Raw genomic sequence first — 20508 nt, forward strand, 5'->3', positions numbered from 1 at the left:
TTTTTTTTTTTTTTTTGTGGTACGCGGGCCTCTCACTGTTGTGGCCTCTCCCATTGCAGAGCACAGGCTCTGGACGCGCAGGCTCAGCGGCCATGGTCCACGGGCCCAGCCGCGCCGCGGCATGTGGGATCCTCCCGGACCGGGGCACTAACCCGTGTCCCCTGCATCGGCAGGCAGACTCTCAGCCACTGTGCCACCAGGGAAGCCCTCTGCCTATTTTTTGATTGGGTTGTTCGTTTTTTTAGTATTGAGCTGCATGAGCTGTTTGTATATTTTGGAGATTAATCCTATGTCCATTGCTTCATTTGCAAATATTTTCTCCCATTCTGAGGGTTATCTTTTCAGCTTGTTTGCAGTTTCCTTTGCTTTGCAAAAGCTTTTAAGTTTCTTTAGGTCCCATTTGTTTATTTTTGTTTTTATTTCCATTACTCTAGGAGGTGGATCAAAAAAGATCTTGCTGTGATTTATGTCAAAGAGTGTTCTTCCTGTGTTTTCCTCTAAGAGTTTTATAGTGTCCGGTCTTACATTTAGGTCTCTAATCCATTAGGTTGCTTTATGAAATGAGTTTTAAAATAGGCATTATCATTTTTAAGCTTTTCCAAATATTTAATGTAGTGAAGTTACAGATGTTGATTTTCACAAATAAAGTTTCCAATAACTATTTCTTATATATAACGTTCTTTAAAATATTTCTAATTAAGGAAAGCCTGGGGGCTTCCCTGGTGACGCAGTGGTTGAGAATCTGCCTTCCAATGCAGGGGACATGGGTTCGATCCCTAGTCCGGGAAGATACCACATGCCACGGAGCAAGTAAGCCCGTGCGCCACAACTACTGAGCCTGTGCTCTAGAGCCCGTGAGTCACAACTACTGAGACCGCATGCCGCAACTACTGAAGCCCATGCTCTACAATGAGAGAAGCCACCGCAATGCAAAGCCCGCACACTGCAATGAAGAGTAGCTCCCGCTCACCGCAACTAGAGAAAGCCCACGTGCAGCAACGAAGACCCAGCACAGCCAAAAATAAATAAATAAAATAAATAAATTTATTTAAAAAAAAAAAAAAAAAAAAGAAAGGAAAGCCTGACACTAATTTTCATGTTTGTTCCTTTTAGGAATGTTTTAAAGGAAGCTGGGCTACTCACAAGTTACTACATAAGAAAGCAAGTAAGTAAAGTCACACATCTCTATACCATTTTTCTTAGAAGTGGCTTTGTGCAGAAGACAAGAATTCTTCCAGCTCTGAAAGCGTATATTTGAATGTTCTGACAGTATAATTCCAAAAGCTAGAATTAGGACATTTTTTTGTTCTTTGTGGTATGTAGTCATTTAAATAAAACGTGACTAATATCTCTGTTAATCTTCATTCACATATGTAACGTGAAAACATGAGATGGCTGCCACGGGTGGGATCTGGCTTGAGCAATACCAGAGGACGTCCTAAACTTTTGGCATCTGGCACCCTCTTTTCTAAAAGCGTTTGTGTGTTGTAGGCAAGGGTGCACGAGCTATGTGGCTTCATTTAATCAAATCGCTTTTGTTCTTGTTTAGTTTCAATTTCAGTTGCTTTGTCTAACTCAAAATTATATCGCTTTGTTTTTTGGGTGTTTTAATGTTATTACTTACAGTCTAATGTTTAAGTTTCCTTTTTGAGACACCACAAAGTGAAACTATTGGCTGCTTTTTAGCTATAGCTGTCAACCACACTGATCTATTGCTGATTCGAATGGCCTTTCCTGCTTTCGCGACTCATCCTATAAATTCAAGCCGTTAGTGTGGCTAGCTCACGACAACTTGTCACAATTACTTGAAAATTGACAAGCGCTTTTTTTCTTATAGCATTGCCATCCTTATGGGTGGATTGGCAGATAGTACATGGTTCTTGGTATAAGGCTTTCTTTCAACTTACTGATCTTGGTATTTTTAGTTCATCTACTTTATATTTTTAAGGAATTTGCTGATTTAATAAAGTTTGGTAGATTGTTTTATATGTGTATATACCTTAAAAATCTCAATGAGGTCAGTTTAACCACCATTTCAAGGAAAACGAAATAAAAATTTAAAAAGACATATATTCTGTGGTTGTATAAAGCAAAGTCTACATTTAATGGAAATGCTAGGCTCTTGTGGGAGGAAATGTGGTTAGAGATGAGGAAAAATGATGTGAATAAATGAGTTTAAAAAGCATAAATGACAGGATTTGCTACCTCCAAAGTATAGAGATAGGTTTAAATACGCCATTTTGTTTTATTCACTTAGACTTTAAATACTGTACATCAAATGTGTTAGGTATTTTTAGAGCTCTTTGAGCCAATTATTAACATTTTATATTCAGGAACTTAAAGCACAGGGAACTGAAGGATTGAGGTGAAAGAGTATGTTACTAAAAGAACTTGGGGCTTCCCTGGTGGTTCAGTGGTTAAGAATCCATCTGCTAATGCAGGGGACACGGGTTCGAGCCCTGGTCCGGGAACATCCCATGTGCCGCGGAGCAACTAAGCCCGTGTGCCACAACTACTGAGCCTGCGCTCTGGAGGCCGCAAGCCACAGCTGCTGAGCCCATGTGCCACAACTACTGAAGCCTGTGTGCCTAGAGCCCGTGCTCCGCAACAAGAGAAGCCACTGCAATGAGAAGCCCGTGCACCACAACGAAGAGTAGCCCCCGCTTGTGGCAACTAGAGAAAGCCCGTGTGTAGCAACGAAGACCCAACGCAGCCATAAATAAATAAATAAATAAAGAATGGGTCTCTACTGCAAGTGTTTGCCAACTCATTGAAGTGTGCTTGTTTCTTCAATATTGGGTTTCTAAGGATAGAGCTATTTCATTATAACTTACACTGCAAGAGAATTAAACAGCTGGTGTTTCCTAAGTAGTTGTTACTGCATTGGACTAAGACGGTTTGTGTTTTACTTACACCTCTAGAGTTTAGTATGGTGTCATGTTTCAGATTGTGCCCTCTTGGATCTTAGGGGATGATTTTTTCAGTGGGTGAGCTTAATATTCTTGATCACTTTGGGCTGTCTTGGGTAGAGTCAGCCCTCAGCTGCCAGCCCTGTGTCTTTCACGCCCTAATAAATTGACCCCAACTACCTTTGTGGATGACAGTCCTAGAGGAGGGAATGGTGTGGGGAAAGGTGATCTCCAGGGCTAAGAAGAGTATTGAGAAAGGGATTAGGGGAAAAGAATGTTGGGCTGGGAAGGAACCAGGGCATCTTAAAAGATAGCACCTTATTCCAAGAAATAATAGTGCAGTAATGTAGCCAACAGTTCATGTGAACTGATCTCTAATTAAAGATGACTGATTTATATTTATGTTCATGAGGGATATTGGTCTGTAATTTGCTTTTAATGTCTTTGACTGGATCTGGCATTAGAGTAATCCTGGACTCATAGAATGGGAAACATTTCCTCCGCTTCTGTTTTCTGGAAGAGGTTGTGTAGAATTGGTATTATTTCTTCAGTAAATGTTTGGTAGAATTCACCAGTGAAATCATTTGGACCTGGAGTTTTCTTGGTTGCAGAAGCTAATCAGGCCTTAGGAATATTTCAAGTGTGAGTTAAATGACTCAAGAGCAGAATGTACTTTTTATGTGTCATAGTAAAGAAGACCAGTTAGGTTGTCAAGCCCTTAAATGCATGTAACGCTGATGCTTGGGTGCATATTTCTTACACATATCTCCTGCCAGAGTTTACACAGTACCATTGCCTTTGATCTGTAAAAGTTGTAGCACTTCACATCTTAATACTATATTATTCTACACTTTTTACACTCACCACTGATATACTCAGTGTGTTTCTTTGCCTCCCATTTTCCTAAAGTAAAAGGTGGACATGGTTGACAGGTATCTTCTGAATAGCCAAAGATATGATATAAAAACTAAAAAAAAAAAAAAACCACAAAAGAAAAACCTCTGTGGGATTTCCTGGCGGTCCAGTGGTTAGGACTTGGCGCTTTCACTGCTGTGGCCCGAGTTCAATCCCTGGTCAGGGAAATAAGATCCTATAAGCTGCGCAGCGCGGGCAAAAAAAAAAAAAAAACACCTCTAAATTATAATCAGGCCTTAAAAGAAAGCATTAGAGAAGCAATAAAGGAGTTTCAATTAATAAAAACTTCATTTTGGATAAAACCCAGAAACTACTGGGGACACCGTAAAATCAACTCAGTTAGGATTTTTTGTTGTTGTTGTTGTTGTTGTTGTATGCGGGCCTCCCTCTGTTGTGGCCTCTCCCGTTGCGGAGCACAGGCTCCGGACGCGCAGGCTCAGCGGCCATGGCCCACGGGCCCAGCCGCTCCGCGGCATGTGGGATCCTCCCGGACCGGGGCGCGAACCCGGTTCCCCTGCATCGGCAGGCGGACGCGCAACCACTGCGCCACCAGGGAAGCCCCTAAATGATACTTTTTATTCTATTCTTCTACCCTTCCAAATTAGTGTGCTTGAGTTTTGGATTGCGGAGGGAAGGTATTAGATAATATTTCAGAACTGGTTCCACCAAGCTTTTTGAGCACGGATTACTTTAAGCCTCGCTTCCAAACTGCCGAAATCATGCATTTATTGTGAGTGTTAAATAAACAGATCTATGTAAAGTGCTTGGTGTATGTACAGTGCATAGTAAGTGCTCAGCCATTTAATAATCATCCCTGGGAGAACTGAGTCAGGATTGTGATCAGAAAATTCTGTTCCAGGCAAAGCTTAGATATGGGCAGTTCTTTTGTGGCAGCTGAGGCCACCTGCACAGAACCTTTTCAAGAGGAAAGAAAGGAAGGTGTGCTGTACTTGGTACCTGATCTTGCACATATCAGGTACTCTTTGACACCACCTGCAGCTTACCTGGCTCTGGTCCATTGTGATGTTTGAAAGACAGCTTACAGATGTTTGTTTATGCTGTCCTATGCTTTCACAGTCATTTGAAAAAGACCAGTTAGTATGCAATTTTGTTACCAACCCCCAGTCCAATTCATATTTATTAGGTTTCTATTACGTATGTGTCTGGGACTTAGAGGCTTAGATCAATTGATCGGTAAATAGTTTACATTAAATAAAACTTACTTCGGAAGAGAAACTTTCCCTAAGTAAATTATACCTAGAGACTAGAAAAGAGCTTGCCATATTTCATTCTTATTTAGATAGCTTTTGGGTTATATTATTTGTTGGAGATCTGCTTTCAATTCTCTTGAAAATCGATTGTGGAAGGTTCAGAATCCAGATCAGTAGGAAGCTTTGAAAGATTTTACATCCTTCGTTTTCCCTGCACCCTCCCTTGGAGTATGTTAAAGCAAAAAGCCTGCATCTTGATTGCTGTTCTGTCCTGTTTCTGGTGAAAATTATTCTTGAAGTTCATGATTCAGACAGAAGCACTTGATGCAATCACAGCTAAAGCAGGTGTAAGTTGGCCTGCATTTTAAACTATTTTCTATAATGTTTGACCCTAGTGGCAGTGAATGGAGTCCACTTCTGTCCTGGAATGAGAAACAGCTTCATGTGAATGTTAATGTCAGTAGGAAAACTTTCCTGAACTTCATAGGGGAGAAAGATATCTAAAATTTAGTAGTGTGGTAGAGCTTTCCTTTCTCTTTTTCTATTCCTTTACTTGTTTTTCTTTTGGCTGTGCCATGTGGCATGAGGGAATCTTATTAGCTCCCCCACCAGGGTTTGAACCCATGTCCCCTGATTGGGAGTTCAGAGTCTTAACCACTGGACCGCCAGGGAAGTCCCCTCTATTCCTTTACTTTATATGTAATATTATAATTGTATTTTCTTCCAGAATAATGTGAATAGATTGGTTGTATTTTTGCATTCTTTTCAGTTGCCCCTCGGCCTTTCAATCCCAAGTTGACCACATGCTCTTTGGAGAGAGTACTGGACTGGGAAGCAGCATTTCCATATTTCTTTGCCCATGTGAACCATATTGCCTCAGTTTCCTCATCTGTAAAATGAGAAAATGAGATTAGATTGTCTTTTTCTTGTTGGTGATAACTTTAGTCACCATGCTGTGCTTTATATCCCCAGGACTTATTTATCATATGACTGGAATTTTGTACCTTTTGATCACCTTCACCCATGTCAGCATTCCTCTTTAGCTTAAGATGATATGATTCCATCTGTCCAAAATCAATTTTAAATAGATTGCTTAAAGGGGGGAGTTTTTTCCTTGTACACTTCTAAGATTATTTGAAGCTTGCCTTTTAAAACCTGTGATAGCATTACAATAATCAGGAAAACACTGGTGTGCATTGGGAGGTGTATAGGCGGCCACTTGGTGTAGGAGGGATTTGAATTCCTGCTATTTAAAGTCTTAGGTTAGTAGTTTTATTTTGGTTTTTGGATAAGAACTGCAGTTAATGTGCTCAGATACCATTGAGGGTAGGTTCTGTGTGGAGATTTTTTTTTTTGTTGTTTTTTTTTGCGGTACGCGGGCGTCCCTCTGCTGTGGCCTCTCCCGTTGCGGAGCACAGGCTCCGGACGCGCAGGCTCAGCGGCCATGGCTCACGGGCCCAGCCGCTCCGCGGCATGTGGGATCCTCCCAGACCGGGGCGCGGACCCGGTTCCCCTGCAGCGGCAGGCGGACGCGCAACCACTGCGCCACCAGGGAAGCCCCCCTGTGTGGAGATTTTTAGGTGTATTTCAGTAAATACAACATTATATATTAACTAACCTGGTAGTAAGGTGTGTGTTTGATTCTTAATTTTTCTAATGAGGGCTTCCCTGGTGGCGCAGTGGTTGCGCGTCCGCCTGCCGCTGCAGGGGAACCGGGTTCGCGCCCCGGTCCGGGAGGATCCCACGTGCCGCGGAGCGGCTGGGCCCGTGAGCCATGGCCGCTGGGCCTGCGCGTCCGGAGCCTGTGCTCCGCAACGGGAGAGGCCACAGCAGAGGGAGGCCCGCGTACCGCAAAAAAAAAACAACAAAAAAATTTTTTTTCTAATGAATTTTCAGTAACTTTCGATTGATTGTTCCCTCCCCTTATCTTTGCCTTTTCCTACTTCCTTCTATTACCTACTTCTTTCTGTTACCTCCTTCCTGAAAAAAGGCAAATGATACTCATAAAATTTTCAAAGCAACTTAAAATGTTGACTTGAAAGTCATTCATCAGCTAAGTGAGAAGTTTTTGTTTTTTGCTTTAAATTTGCTTTGGGATTATTTAGAATCGGTTCTTTTAGTAAAGGCACAGAATCCATTTGTAATATCTGCTCTCAGTTGGGAAGTTTTCCCCAGGCTCAAATTTTGTATTTCAAAAAACAGGCTTCCTATAAATCGACATTGTAGAGAGAACACAGTTAGTATTTACTTGAGAAAAGGAGTTCAACTATGAGCTGTTCCTATTCAACACTGTGTAAAAAATGAGAATCTGTTTAGTGTGGGCTTTTTCTCCCAAGACACTTAGATCTTTAAAGAGTCAGTCACAGGGCTGTCGACATAGAAAGAAAGCAGTAGCTTCGGTGACTTAGGTTAGGGTAGAAGTTTGCTGGATTTTGTGCCTGGGCTCTTTGGCTTGGCTTTCAAATAGTGATAGTTAAAGTATGCTGTTGCTCAGTAGCTCGACCACTGAGGCGTTTCTTTCTCTCGTTCGTCTGTCCTTCTCCCAGAAGATGAAAAGGCCAAGCGAGAATCTGTGTCTCCCTGGACTGTGGAAGGTGATATCAACACTGACCCATGGGCAGGTTATCGATATACTGGTAAACTCAGACCACATTATCCACTGGTGAGTAAATAAGGTAATAAAAATTTAACATTCTTTTAAACCAATTTTCATAAGTTTCAGTTTCCTAAAAATGATACTTATAATTTGTATTCCAATTATGAATCATGTGATTAGGATTAAGTTTACATTCTAGCTTTTTAACTTTGATGGTACATTATTTAGAAGTTAGTAGGGGTAATTGGCAGTCATGGATGAAGTAGAAAAATTTTAGATGAAGGATTCTTTAATATTTAAACAAGAATGAGGTAGAATAGATATTTTTAGGCCAACAGAAGGGCAGTGTATATTACTACTTTTCTAAAATTTTTTTAGTGTGATATACCTCTACCTTAATTTAGATGTGGCTTTTCCGCCACTCCTGCTCCTTCCCGTGTTCTTGGCAGACTGACCTCAGAGTCTTAACCTAGGAATTGACTTAAGTTGAAATTTATTTGTCATTCTCCAATACTTAAATTCTTTTTACTGTTGTTTTCTTTTTATAAAAGAGATACATCTTTAATTTTTAAAATTTGGCAAAATATCAAAAATATAAGAAAGTTTAATTGTAGCTCCCAGAGATAATGTCCAGGAACATATTGGTGTACATTAACTTCGAGACATCATTTTGTTACGATTTTGGTTCACCAATTTGTTTGGAACAACACGGGCACCTTCCTTGTCTGCGTGTGATCTTAAATCTTTAATGGCTTCTGTCACTCTCCCCATTCCTTACATATCCTGGGAGAGGGGGTGGCATTAGCACTAGGTTCCATCTTCACAAAATAGATACGTTGTGATATTTAAGATGTCACTTAAAACTTTTTTTTTTCATTTAAGTCAGCGGTCCCCAGCCTTTTTGGCACCAGGGACTGCTTTCATGGAAGACAGTTTTTCCACGGGGCGGGGTCTGGGGGTGGTTCAGGCGCTTCTGTGAGTGATGGGGAGCGGCAGGTGAAGCTTCACTGCTCACCTCCTGCTGTGCGTCCGGGTTCCTCACCTGCCGCTCACCTCCTGCTGTGCAGTACGGGTCTGTGGCCAGGTGTTGGGGACGCCGGATTTAAATGAAATGAATGAACTTTTGAATTTGGTGTTTATTCCCCCACTTTTATTTTCTTTGTTAGTAGATTTTAATAATGAAAGTTACTTTCATGTTTGAATCGGATCCATCTAACCTCTTTGTTTTTTTTCAGATGCCAACAAGGCCAGTGCCAAGTTATATTCAAAGACCAGATTATGCTGATCACCCTTTAGGTAAATTCGTCTATGCTGTTTCTTCATATTTCAATTTGTGGGTTTGATGACTACTACAGAGGAAAAGAGTGCTTTTTTAGTAGAAAATTTTCAGTGCTGGATTTCTAATAAATGTAAATATGTTTTTTCAAGGCACACTAGAACATTTGAGAGAATTAAAGATTCTTTCCTCTCATTAGAAATCTAGTCAATTCTGAAAACATTGTTTATGTGGCTGTTAAAGGCTACATTCAACATAGTATTGTATTTTGTGTTGTTATATCAAATTCTAGATTTAAAAAAAAGTTTTGATTTTAGCATGTTCTCCAACCTTAATTAAATAATATCCATTTAGGTAAAAACAGATGGTGGAGGCCTTGAATGCATGCCTAACTAAAGACTCTGGACTGTAGCAGTAATAGAAATAGTAGTAATGGTGATGCTGATGATTCTATAACTGATATTTTTTCATAACTGTGTGTCAGGCACTGTGCCAACCTCTTTACATGTATTACTCCATTTAATACTTTCAACACTCCTGAGGTGTGTTCTATTGTCTTCTCCCTTTATGGTTAATGATAGTGAGACATGCAGAGAAGGTAGGTACTTTACAGCATAGGCTAAAGTTGGATTATGTGAAATTACTGAGTTTGCTTGTCAAAAATGGTTGAATGTGGTTTAATCTACTGAGCTAAGCTACCTTTGCTTTTTTCTCGAAGAAAAAAAGGGAACTGTATTAAGTCCTTATGAATATAATTTGAAAATTTAGTTAAACTCCACTATTTCAGATAAATTGAAGGAAAAGAGTCTGAATGATAGAATACTGTTGAGGATGTATAATTTCATTACACTGTATTTAATATCCTTGAATATAGTTTTAAATTGTATTTTTAAAGAGTACATAGATAAGGTAAATTGTAATAGGATAAAATGTTGCACAGTGAAAAGTGAGTACTTTTCCCCAGAAGTAATCACTATTAATGATTTCTTGTAGAACTTTTCAGAGATATTTGTTGTGTATACACACATTAACATCCCCCCACCCAATTATACACAAAAGGAACAAACTATATACACCTTTTCACCTTGCTGTTATCTTTTATGTTGTAAATATTCCATATAATCCCATATAAAACCATTTCTTTAATGACTGAAGTATTCCATTATGTGGACATGTTATAATTTATTAAACCAGACTCTTACTAATGTGTGTTTAGATTATTTCCAGGTTTTTACTTCTAACAATTTGACTGCAGGAACTGTCCTTATAGTTATATATTTGTGCACATGTTGAAAGTATTTCTGTAGGTTAATTGCCTAAAGTGAAATAGCTAGATCACGGGATACATGCATTTTTAAAAATTTTGAGAGGTATTACAAATCTCAGAGATTTTTTTTGCCAGATAAAAAAATATGAGAGGGCTTCCCTGGTGGCGCAGTGGTTGGGAGTCCGTCTGCCGACGCAGGGGACACGGGTTCGCGCCCTGGTCCGGGAGGATCCCACGTGCTGCGGAGCGGCTGGGCCCGTGAGCCATGGCTGCTGAGCCTGCGCGTCCGGAGCCTGTGCTCTGCAACGGGAGGGGCCACAGCAGTGAGAGGCCCGCATACCGCAAAAAAAAAAAAAAAAAAAAAAAATGAGAGGTTCTTTCCCTGTATCTTTTTTTCTTTTAAAATAAATTTATTTATTTTTGGCTGCATTGGGTCTTCGTTGCTGCACACGGGCTTTCTCTAGTTGCGGTGAGAGGGGGCTACTCTTCATTGCAGTGAGTGGGCTTCTCATTGCAGTGGCTTCTTCTGTTGCGGAGCACAGGCTCTAGGCACGTGGGTTCAGTAGTTGTGGCACGCGGGCTCAGTAGTTGTGGCACACGGGCTTAGTTGCTCCCTGGCAAGTGGGATCTTCCCGCACCAGGGCTCAAACCCGTGTCCCCTGCGTTGCCAGGTGGATTTTTAACCACTGAGCCACCTGGGAAGTCCTCTTTTCCTGTATCTTCCCCAGCTTAGAATGTTATCAAATTTTGCGATCTGTGCTAATTTGAAAATGAAAAATGGTATTTTGCAGTTTTTTTAATTTGCATTTTTAAGTTATGAGTAAGGTTGAGCATCTCTTTATTTATTTATTTATTTATTGTGGTACGCGGGCCTCTCACTGTTGTGGCCTCTCCCGTTGCGGAGCACGTTGTGGCCTCTCCCGTTGCGGAGCACAGGCTCCGGCCGCGCAGGCACAGCAGCCATGGCTCACGGGCCCAGCTGCTCCGCGGCATGTGGGATCTTCCTGGACAGGGGCACGAACCCGTGTCCCCCGCATCGGCAGGCGGATTCTTAACCACTGCGCCACCAGGGAAGCCCCATCTCTTTATTTTTAAAAATCATTTGTATTTTTTTCCTTTTGAACTGTCTATACATATCCTTAGACTTTTTGCCCCCCGGTTAGATTACTTAGTTTTTTCCATACTGACTTACAAGTGCTCTTTCTATATTAAGGAAAATAATCTCTTGATGTATGTACTATAAAATGTTTTCTCCCAATCAAGCAGTTACATTTTTGTCTTTGTAACATTACATTTATGAGAAACTTTCAACATTCTTCTGTAGTAAAATTTATCAGTGTTTTCTTATAAGGTGCCTATGGCTTTATGACCTAAAAAGACCTTTTGGGTTCAGAGATTATAAAAATATTTTCCCATGTTTTCTTCTACTATTTCGATGGTTTTACTCTTCTTGTGTGTGTGATAAAATTTTTGCTCCATCTGAAACTTATTTATCTTTAGGGGTTAAGTAGTGATGCAACTTTATTTTTTTCCCAGTAGAATATCTGGTTGTCACATCACGAGTTATTTTTAAAAATTAGTCTTTTTCTTACTGATTTAAAATGCAACCTGTATCACTATATTAAATCTTCATGTCTTTAGGTTTTTGGATTCTGTTCTGTTTCATTAACCCATCTGTCTAATCATATGCCATTGCCAAACTCTTAATTATTACAGCTATATCATGTTTTAATACTTGATAGGCCTTGTTGCCTCCGCCTTTCCTCTTTTTCAGAATTTTCCTGGCTATTCTTACATGTTTGTTTTTCCATGTGAAATTTAGAATCAGCTTGTCTGGTTCCCAAAAATGTCCTGTTGTCATTTTTTATTGGGATAGTATTAAATTTATAGACTAATTTTGGAAGAATTGATACCTTTACAATATTGAGTCTACCTATCCAAGAACAGGGTATGTTTTTCTTTCCTTCATTAGGCCTTTTAATATTAAGTTATTCCTGAATACTTTATCTTTTTAAGTTATTCTTGTGAATATAAAATCTGTATTTTTTGCTTGTTTGTATATGGGAAAGTTATTGATTTTTATATATTTTTCTTATCTGCCAACTTGCCGAATTCTTATTTCTAGTCATTTACCAGGTATTCCCTTGTTCTAGGGATATATAATCATATCTGAAATTGATAAGGATTTTTTCTTTTTCTTTCTAATTTTATATGTCTTGTTTCTTTCTCTCATTTAATACATCTGCTAGTATTGTCAGAAAAGTGCTAAAAATACTAGTGCTGATAGTGGGTGTTCCATGATGTTGGTTCTTGGCTTGAGATTTATATTTATCATGTAAAAGTGGTAGCTGGCTATGTTATCAGAATTATCTTTCTAGATGGTCATTTATTTTTCATTACTTAATCTATGGTTATGATGAGTTACATTAATAGTTTAATATTGAGCTATCCTTGCCTTTCCAATATGAATCTCACTGAAGTCGTGGTGTACTATGTTTTTTGGATTCTGTTTGATAATATTTTATTTGGTATTGTTATATCAGCATTTATAAAAAGAGTAGTTTATGGTTATATTCTTTTTGTCGGATTTTGAAATAATTATTATATTGGCTTTAATGCTTTTAAATGTATGAATAACTTCAATTAAGCTAATTTTATTAGTGAAAATTCTTAGGGCAGTATTTTTCAAACTCTTTTGACTGTGACCCAGAGAACTGTATTTTATAGCATGATCTGTGTATATGTGTGTGTGTATAAATTAACAGTCAAACATTTTACAACAACACTTACTTGCTTACTTACTTACTTACCCTGTATGATATAGTCTATTATTTTCTATTCCATTTATTTACTATAAAAAAATATTAGTCATAGCCCACTAATAGCCACTAAAGGGTCACAAACTGCCATTTAAAAAACACTGACTTAGGTTCCAGTTTCAAAAAATAAATGAGTGTAATTAATTTATCAGTTGTTGGTAATATACTTGCTTCATGAGATGATGATCATGAAAACAGTTATAAATTGTATGGTGCTCTTCAAATGCGAATCATTTACTGACCTTATTAACACACTCCCTGTCAAATAATAAGTACTCCATCTTGAATGGTTTCTCATAGATTTGGAAATTTTTTCTTTAAAGTTGTTCTTTCAGTTTGTTTAGCAAATTTCATGTTGAAAGTATTTTTTCAGAAAACCTGACCTGGACCCTCCCATAGTATGAAATACCATTGTGTGAAATAGTGAGACCTGACTATTATTATATCATCAAGGGAATAATTATGCTAATATATACTACATCTTTTTGTTCATTTTGGTTTTACTTACTGATTTTCTTTACCAGGAATGTCTGAATCTGAGCAGGCTCTTAAAGGTACTTCTCAAATTAAGTTACTCTCATCTGAAGATATAGAAGGGATGCGACTCGTATGTAGGGTAAGAGTTTTTTTCTCCCCTCCATGGGATAGAACATGTTTAAGTAGTTATAACACATGAAGTCAGTGATTTGCTCATTTATAAAGGTAGCAAATGTTACATAGTAAAACTGTGACTAGCCATATTTACTTTATTTTAAAATTTATTTATTTTTTGAAGTATAGTTGATTTACAATGTTGTGTTAATTTCTGCTGTACAGCAAAGTGACTCAGTTATACATGCATTCTTTTTCATATTCTTTTCCATTATGGTTTATTCCAGGGTATTGAATATAGTTCCCTGTGCTGTACAGTAGGACCTTGTTGTTTATCCATTCTACATGTAATAGTTATTTTCTGTGGTTCTTTGAGGAAAATCATTCATCTATTCTTTTCTTTCCCTCCCTTCCCTTCCTCATTGTAGAATGGTGAGAAGCCTCAAACTTCATCAGTTCATTATTGTTTAGATTACTTAGGATGTACATTGTCGCATAGAAATCAGTCAGACATACTTATTAAGCTATTTTCTAGTTAGCCCAATTTTATTTATATGTTTACACACACATGCATACACATTTATTAATGGGTGTTAGAAATACATACAAATGGTTGTAAAATGAAAATTCAGGATTATAATATTCAAGGTGAGGTTCGTCTTATCAATATCCTACAAAATCTAAGTTAGTCCAAAGGGTACAGATTTCTATTTCTATTTCTATTTCATTTCTTCTTGAATGTATGAAGTGTTTCTCTTTTACAGCTTGCCAGAGAAGTACTGGACATTGCTGCTGATATGATTAAACCAGGTGTAACTACTGAAGAAATAGATCATGCTGTACACTTAGTAAGAATTTTAATTTTATGCTTTGAAAATTTTTTTCATACTGTTAGGTGTTTTAGACTTCTAAAAATTAAGTAAACCTAAGTTCTGAATATCTACACTTGGCTAATTTGAAAGCAAATTTTTCACTTTGTTTCAAATATTGAAAGTATTCAACAGTCATTATTCCCATCTTTAAGTATCTGTGATATTGGGGTCTGAGGTAAGCTTGAAATATCTTGTTTCTGAAACCTCACATTTCATAACATTTTAGTTTAGCTTTTATAAGATGATTAGCTTTATTAGTGCTTTAAGTAAATCATGCTACCACATGCATCAAATATTTTGAAATAAAAACGAATATAACTTCTGCAACTAGATTAGTAGGAAAAAAATCTTCCTTTTTATATCTGTAATAACAAGGCCACAAACAGACCAGATACATGTTTGTAGTAAATATGGTACAGGTATACTTTTTTTTTTTTTTTTTTTTTGCGGTAGGCGGGCCTCTCATTGTTGTGGCCTCTCCCACTGCGGAGCACAGGCTCTGGACGCTTAGGCTCAGCGGCCATGGCTCACGGGCCCAGCCGCTCCGCGGCACGTGGGATCCTCCCAGACCGGGGCGCGAACCCGTGTCCCCTGCATCGGCAGGCGGACTCTCAACCACTGTGCCACCAGGGAAGCCCTAGGTATACTTTTAAAATAAAGATTGCTTATCCACCAAAGAGAGACCTTAAAACCCTTTAGTAAATAAATATTCAGGATCTTAAAAAAAAACAACAAAAAAAATACCCTACAGTAGATGAGTACACACATGATATGATTAGGTTGTTCACAGTAGAAGAGCAATAATTAGTTAATAAATCACATGGAAAGCTATTAAACCTGCTCTGGTAATCAAACAAATGCAAGTCATAAAGACCTACTAAATTAGTAAGTATTTTAAAGATGTTTATGTCCATTGCCTACAGGAAGATGGTGAAATTGGTACTCGTTTGCATGGTGGTGGTATTGTAAATTGGAACTATCCTTTTGGAAGGAAATTTGACAATGTGTCTTGAGCTATAAAAATGTTTAGAACATTTTTTTATTTGGAATTTTATAAATCCTGATTTTTGGGTATTGTTCCATATGTTATAAAGTACTGTTGACCCTTGAACAACACAGGTTTGAACTGCATGGATCTTCTTTTTTTTTTTTTTTTTTTTTTTAAATATTTATTTATTTGCTTTGCCCCGGGCTTTGTTAGTTGTGGCAGGCGGGCTCCTTAGTTGTGGCACGCAGGCTCCTTTGCTGCATGCATATTTTTTTTTTTTTTTTTAAATATTTATTTATTTATTTGGTTGCCCCAGGTCTTAGTTGCAGTGGGCTCCTTAGTTGCAGCTCCAGGGCTCCTTAGTTGCTGCTTGCCAGCTCCTTAGTTGCGGCAGGTGAGCTCCTTAGCTGTGGCATGCATGTGGGATCTAGTTCCCTGACCAGGGATCGAACCCGGGCCCCCTGCATCGGGAGCGCAGAGTCTTATCCACTGCGCCACCAGGGAAGTCCCTTCATGGATCTTCTCATATGTGAATGTTTTTCAATAAATATATATATCTACTGTAAATGTATTTTCTCTTCCTTTCGATTTAAAAAAAAAAATTAATTAAAAATTTAAAAAAGTTCTTTGGCCTCACCACGCGGCATTCTTTTTTTCTTATGATTTTTAAAATAGTATTTTCTTTTCTCTAGCTTACTTTATTGTAAGAGTACTGTGTATAATACAAAGACTTATATAATATAAAGAATACAGTATATAACCCATACAAAATACGTGTTAAACTGTCTGTTATCGGTAAGGTCAACAGTAGGGTATTAGTAAAGTTTTGGGGGAGTCAAGTTATATGTGGAATTTGGACTGCACAGGGGGTCAGTGCCCCTCCCCCTCCACCCCTCCACCCTTCCCCCCCTCCCCCACCCCCCGTGGCCCCAGGTTGTTCAAGTGTCAGCTGTATGTGGTATGCATTAATAGCAGTTTGAATGCCTCCTATAGGCCAGGTGCTCTTTTATGTGCTTCTTTTATTAACTCATTTAATTTTCCCAGCAACTCAATGAGATAGATGCTACTGTCATCTCCATCTTATAGATAAGGAAACTGAGACAGAGAGAGGTTTAGTTGCCCAGGGTTACACAACTGTAAGTAACGGAGTTGGCATTTTCAGTCAACGCCATCTGCTTCTGTGTGCTCTTAACTAGTATTTATACTGCTGTAATAAATACAGAAGCATATCGTTAAATATAAGGAAAAATGATAGGCATGTAGTTATTGATCATAATATTTTTTGTAATTGAGGAAGCTAATATAAATTTTCAGTAATAGAATTGCCAATAAAATTATAGTACATTCCACAAATTGTATTTTAGGAAACTATTTTAAAATTATTAGTATGAAGACTGTGGCAATGTGGAAAGAGAAATTATGTATGCTATGACTACCACTGTATAAAAACACCCAAGTAAAATAAGACTTATTTATGGAGAACCAGATCATTTTCTTAGCGGTTCCTTTATTGTTCCACATGAATGTAGTGGTTAAAATGTCTCAGGGAATGAAATGCTTTACCATCTCTTAATTATTACTAGTATTTATTTTTATTTTTATTACTTTTATTTTATTATTAGGGATAGAGGCTTGTTTGTATATAAGAAATTATAATTACATTAAATGTGCACATTAATTTTAAATTTTAAATAATTTGTTTTTCATAAGGAGTAGGTAATTCTAAAATAAAATCTTCATATAGTGACATCTGTATATGTTTGTAAATATTTGAGATATGTGAATTTTCTTTTCCTTTGCAATTATCAAGTAAACTGGTTTGCCTGTGGTCTGACTTACAAACCCTACTATTTATCTACTGTTTAAGGTAATAGCTACTAGTATTTCTAAAATAAAATCTTAAAGAAGTTCTTCATTAGGAGCATTTGTACAACAAAATTTTCCACATTTTTCAAATTTTAAAATCTGATTAATTGTATACAGGTTAGCTTTTTCTTTTGCACATTCCAGATTATTCTCTCCGTATTTTTAATTTATTATAGGCATGCATTGCAAGAAATTGCTATCCTTCTCCCCTGAATTATTATAATTTCCCAAAGTCTTGTTGTACTTCAGTGAATGAAGTGATCTGCCATGGAATTCCAGACAGACGGCCCTTGCAAGAAGGTGATATTGTTAATGGTAAGAAATAAGTGGGACTTGTGTCACTGTTAGCAAAGAAGCAGCAAGGCTTTGGGAGTCTAATAGTGACTTGCATTTTCTTCACTTGCTTCCTGTCTTTAACTTACTTTTTTCATATTTAAAACTTAAAATAAATTGAAAATCTCTGGACACCTATTTTATGGTTTTAAGATATTTAACTGCTTTCAGGGTGCTTCTAGTCTGATGTGCTTGATACAGGTTCTTTAATGCAGTTGATCATTATGTGATTGGTAAATAGGGGAAAGATGTCAGTGAAGTGTGGAAGTAATGTTGATTCAAGTGGGATTTTTTTGGTCTTATTCCTTTTAGTCCACTATCGGTTTTGAAGAAATCAGGGCAGACTTTCTTACAGATAAAGAGAAATCATTAGTAATATATGAAGCTCTTAAGAAAAAAAGCTAGAAATTCTGCAGAAGTATTGTCCTTGATGTACGAAGTTCAGTAAGTGGCTTTAGGGACCACTGTGTTAAGCTATTTGGGGAAACTTCAGGTGCAGAGAAAGAAGCTGCAAAAAACATTTTCCTCTGTGATTGAAAAAATGTTGATGAATTAGGCTCCCCTCGATGGTATTTTTAATATTGAGGAACTTGGTCTCTTTAGTAATCAGATATCTTCAAGGATCTGTATATCAAACAAGGAAGCCTGAGCCCAGGTGTTAAGGGCTACAGAGAATGGACCAACTGTGATGCTGGCTGTGAATGGTAGTGGGGACTTGACCAACACTGTTTTTATAGGAATTGTTTTTGCTTCAGTTAGAGTATCTGTTTATAAAGTTCCATAAGTTTTGAGGGGTCTGCCCAATGCTATTTTTCATATATAAGCCTTATTATTTTTATTACACACATAATGTGTGAGGTTTTTCAGGAACGTTTGTGTTGTGCTAGAGCCAACACACCTATACTGCGATATTTTAAGTGGATTGAAAATTTATGGTTTAAGAATACTCATTTAATGTGCTCCGTAGGATACATTTAGTGTAGTTTAGTGGTGTAGTGGTAATCTGTATTTTTAAACATGGAAATAGTCACAAATAAGTGAAAAGCAAATGAGTCTTTGAAAAATAAGTGTAGAATAGTGTAAATGTTTCTATTTATTGATTCACTAGGATGAGGAAAAAGTTGTTAAAGATAATGAATGAAAGCAGTATTTCCTGTTCAATGTCAAAATGTGGCAGAGTCCTTCATTTAATGTTCTTAACTTGGGTCATTGATCTTGCATTAATGTATCCGGGGATACATTTTTCTTCTGCTGTAAATGATCTAACCACTGCTGTAAGAGTATTAAAGCCCACCATCTGGCTTGTGCTGCGAGACCATGGACCTGTTTTCCACAGTGAGTTCGGTTGCATTACAGACAAGAAGTGTCTCTTGGGCATTAAGTATGTATTCATTGGTGTCACTTGCGAATGCAGAAGTTATCTTTCTCATTAAGCTGCTTGATTCTGTCATGTTGGTGAAAGTTAACTTCAATTTTGAGATAAAAAACAAGTGTGGTCTTTATGTTTGCACATTCTTTTGCAGTGGACATCACTCTTTATCGCAATGGTTATCATGGGGACCTGAATGAGACGTTTTTTGTTGGAGACGTGGATGAGGGAGCTCGGAGACTGGTTCAGACCACGTATGAGTGCCTGATGCAAGCCATTGATGCAGGTCAGGCTCAGTGCTGGGCACCCGCTGGAGCTACCGTGTGGTGTGGGCCTTGAGTGACCTGTCGCTAGACTGTGCGTGCCTCCTTCCTCCCAGCTCTGCCTCCACTCTACCTGAGTTAGCCTTGGGTTTGGCAGTAGTAGGTTTAAGGATGATTTGGGAATCCCTTGATGACGGTGGACTGGATTATTGCTGATTCCTTTGACTCTTCTTTGATTTATCTTCCTTTTCTCTGGCTGGTAAATGAGGAGGAATGCGTGGATATTTTTTTTTAAACGTCTTATTGGAATATAATTGCTTTACAATGTTGTGTTAGTTTCTGCTGTAAAACAAAGTGAATCAGCCATATGCATACATATATCCCCATATCCCCTCCCTCTTGCGTCTCCCTATCCCACCCCTCTAGGTGGTCACAGAGCACCGAGCTGATCTCCCTGTGCTATGCGGCTGCTTCCCACTAGCTATCTGTTTTACATTTGGTAGTGTATATATGTCCATGCTACTCTCTTACTTCGTCCCAGGTTCCCTTTCCCCTCCCTGTGTCCTCAAGTCCATTCTCTACGTCTGCGTCTTTATTCCTGTCCTGCCCCTAGGTTCATCAGAACCATTTTTTTTAAGATTCCATATATATGTGTTAACATACGGTATTTGTTTTTCTCTTTCTGACTTGTGGATAGTTCTTGAGTGCAACTTTTCTCCTACTTTTTAATTATTTTGTGAAAGAGTGTGTTAGATTATAAGAGAAAAATGAGTGATCTTCCTTTACGCTTGCCTCTGCTTTTTGTTTGTTTGTTTGTTTTTGAGGTACACGAGCCTCTCACTGTTGTGGCCTCTCCCGTTGCGGAGCACAGGCTCCGGACGCGCAGGCTCAGCGGCCATGGCTCACGGGCCCAGCCGCTCCGTGGCATGTGGGATCCTCCCAGACCGGGGCGCGAACACGGTTCCCCTGCATCGGCAGGCGGACTCTCAACCACTGCGCCACCAGGGAAGCCCTCCTTTTTTTTTAAAATCTCTTTTCTCCAGAGGTGTCCACTTTTTTTTGTTTTTTAAATAAATTTACTTATTTTTGGCTGCCTTGGGTCCTCGTTGCTGCGCACAGGCTTTCTCTAGCTGCGGTGAGCGGGGGCCACTCTTCGTTGCGGTGTGCGGGCTTCTCACCACGGTGGCTTCTCTTGTTGCGGAGCACGGGCTCTAGCCACACGGGCTTCAGTAG

The 20508-nt window shown here is 38.5% G+C and overlaps 1 protein-coding gene across 2 annotated transcripts in view; it reads left to right on the top strand.

The window, feature by feature from the left end:
• METAP1 (methionyl aminopeptidase 1) overlaps positions 1–20508 on the top strand; it is a 75504-nt gene that overhangs the window by 41578 nt on the left and 13418 nt on the right. Inside the window, exons 2-8 of one of the 2 annotated variants that reach the window (XM_024126589.3) lie at positions 1114–1165; positions 7582–7697; positions 8867–8927; positions 13518–13609; positions 14349–14432; positions 17487–17625; positions 19167–19298. In XM_024126589.3, coding sequence (XP_023982357.1) covers positions 1114–1165; positions 7582–7697; positions 8867–8927; positions 13518–13609; positions 14349–14432; positions 17487–17625; positions 19167–19298 — 676 coding nt within the window. The remainder of the gene's footprint in view (positions 1–1113; positions 1166–7581; positions 7698–8866; positions 8928–13517; positions 13610–14348; positions 14433–17486; positions 17626–19166; positions 19299–20508) is intronic. The other variant, XM_028491670.2, reaches the window with a different exon arrangement.

The sequence above is a fragment of the Physeter macrocephalus genome, chromosome 7, assembly GCF_002837175.3.
Source record: "Physeter macrocephalus isolate SW-GA chromosome 7, ASM283717v5, whole genome shotgun sequence".
Classification (NCBI taxonomy): domain Eukaryota; kingdom Metazoa; phylum Chordata; class Mammalia; order Artiodactyla; family Physeteridae; genus Physeter; species Physeter macrocephalus.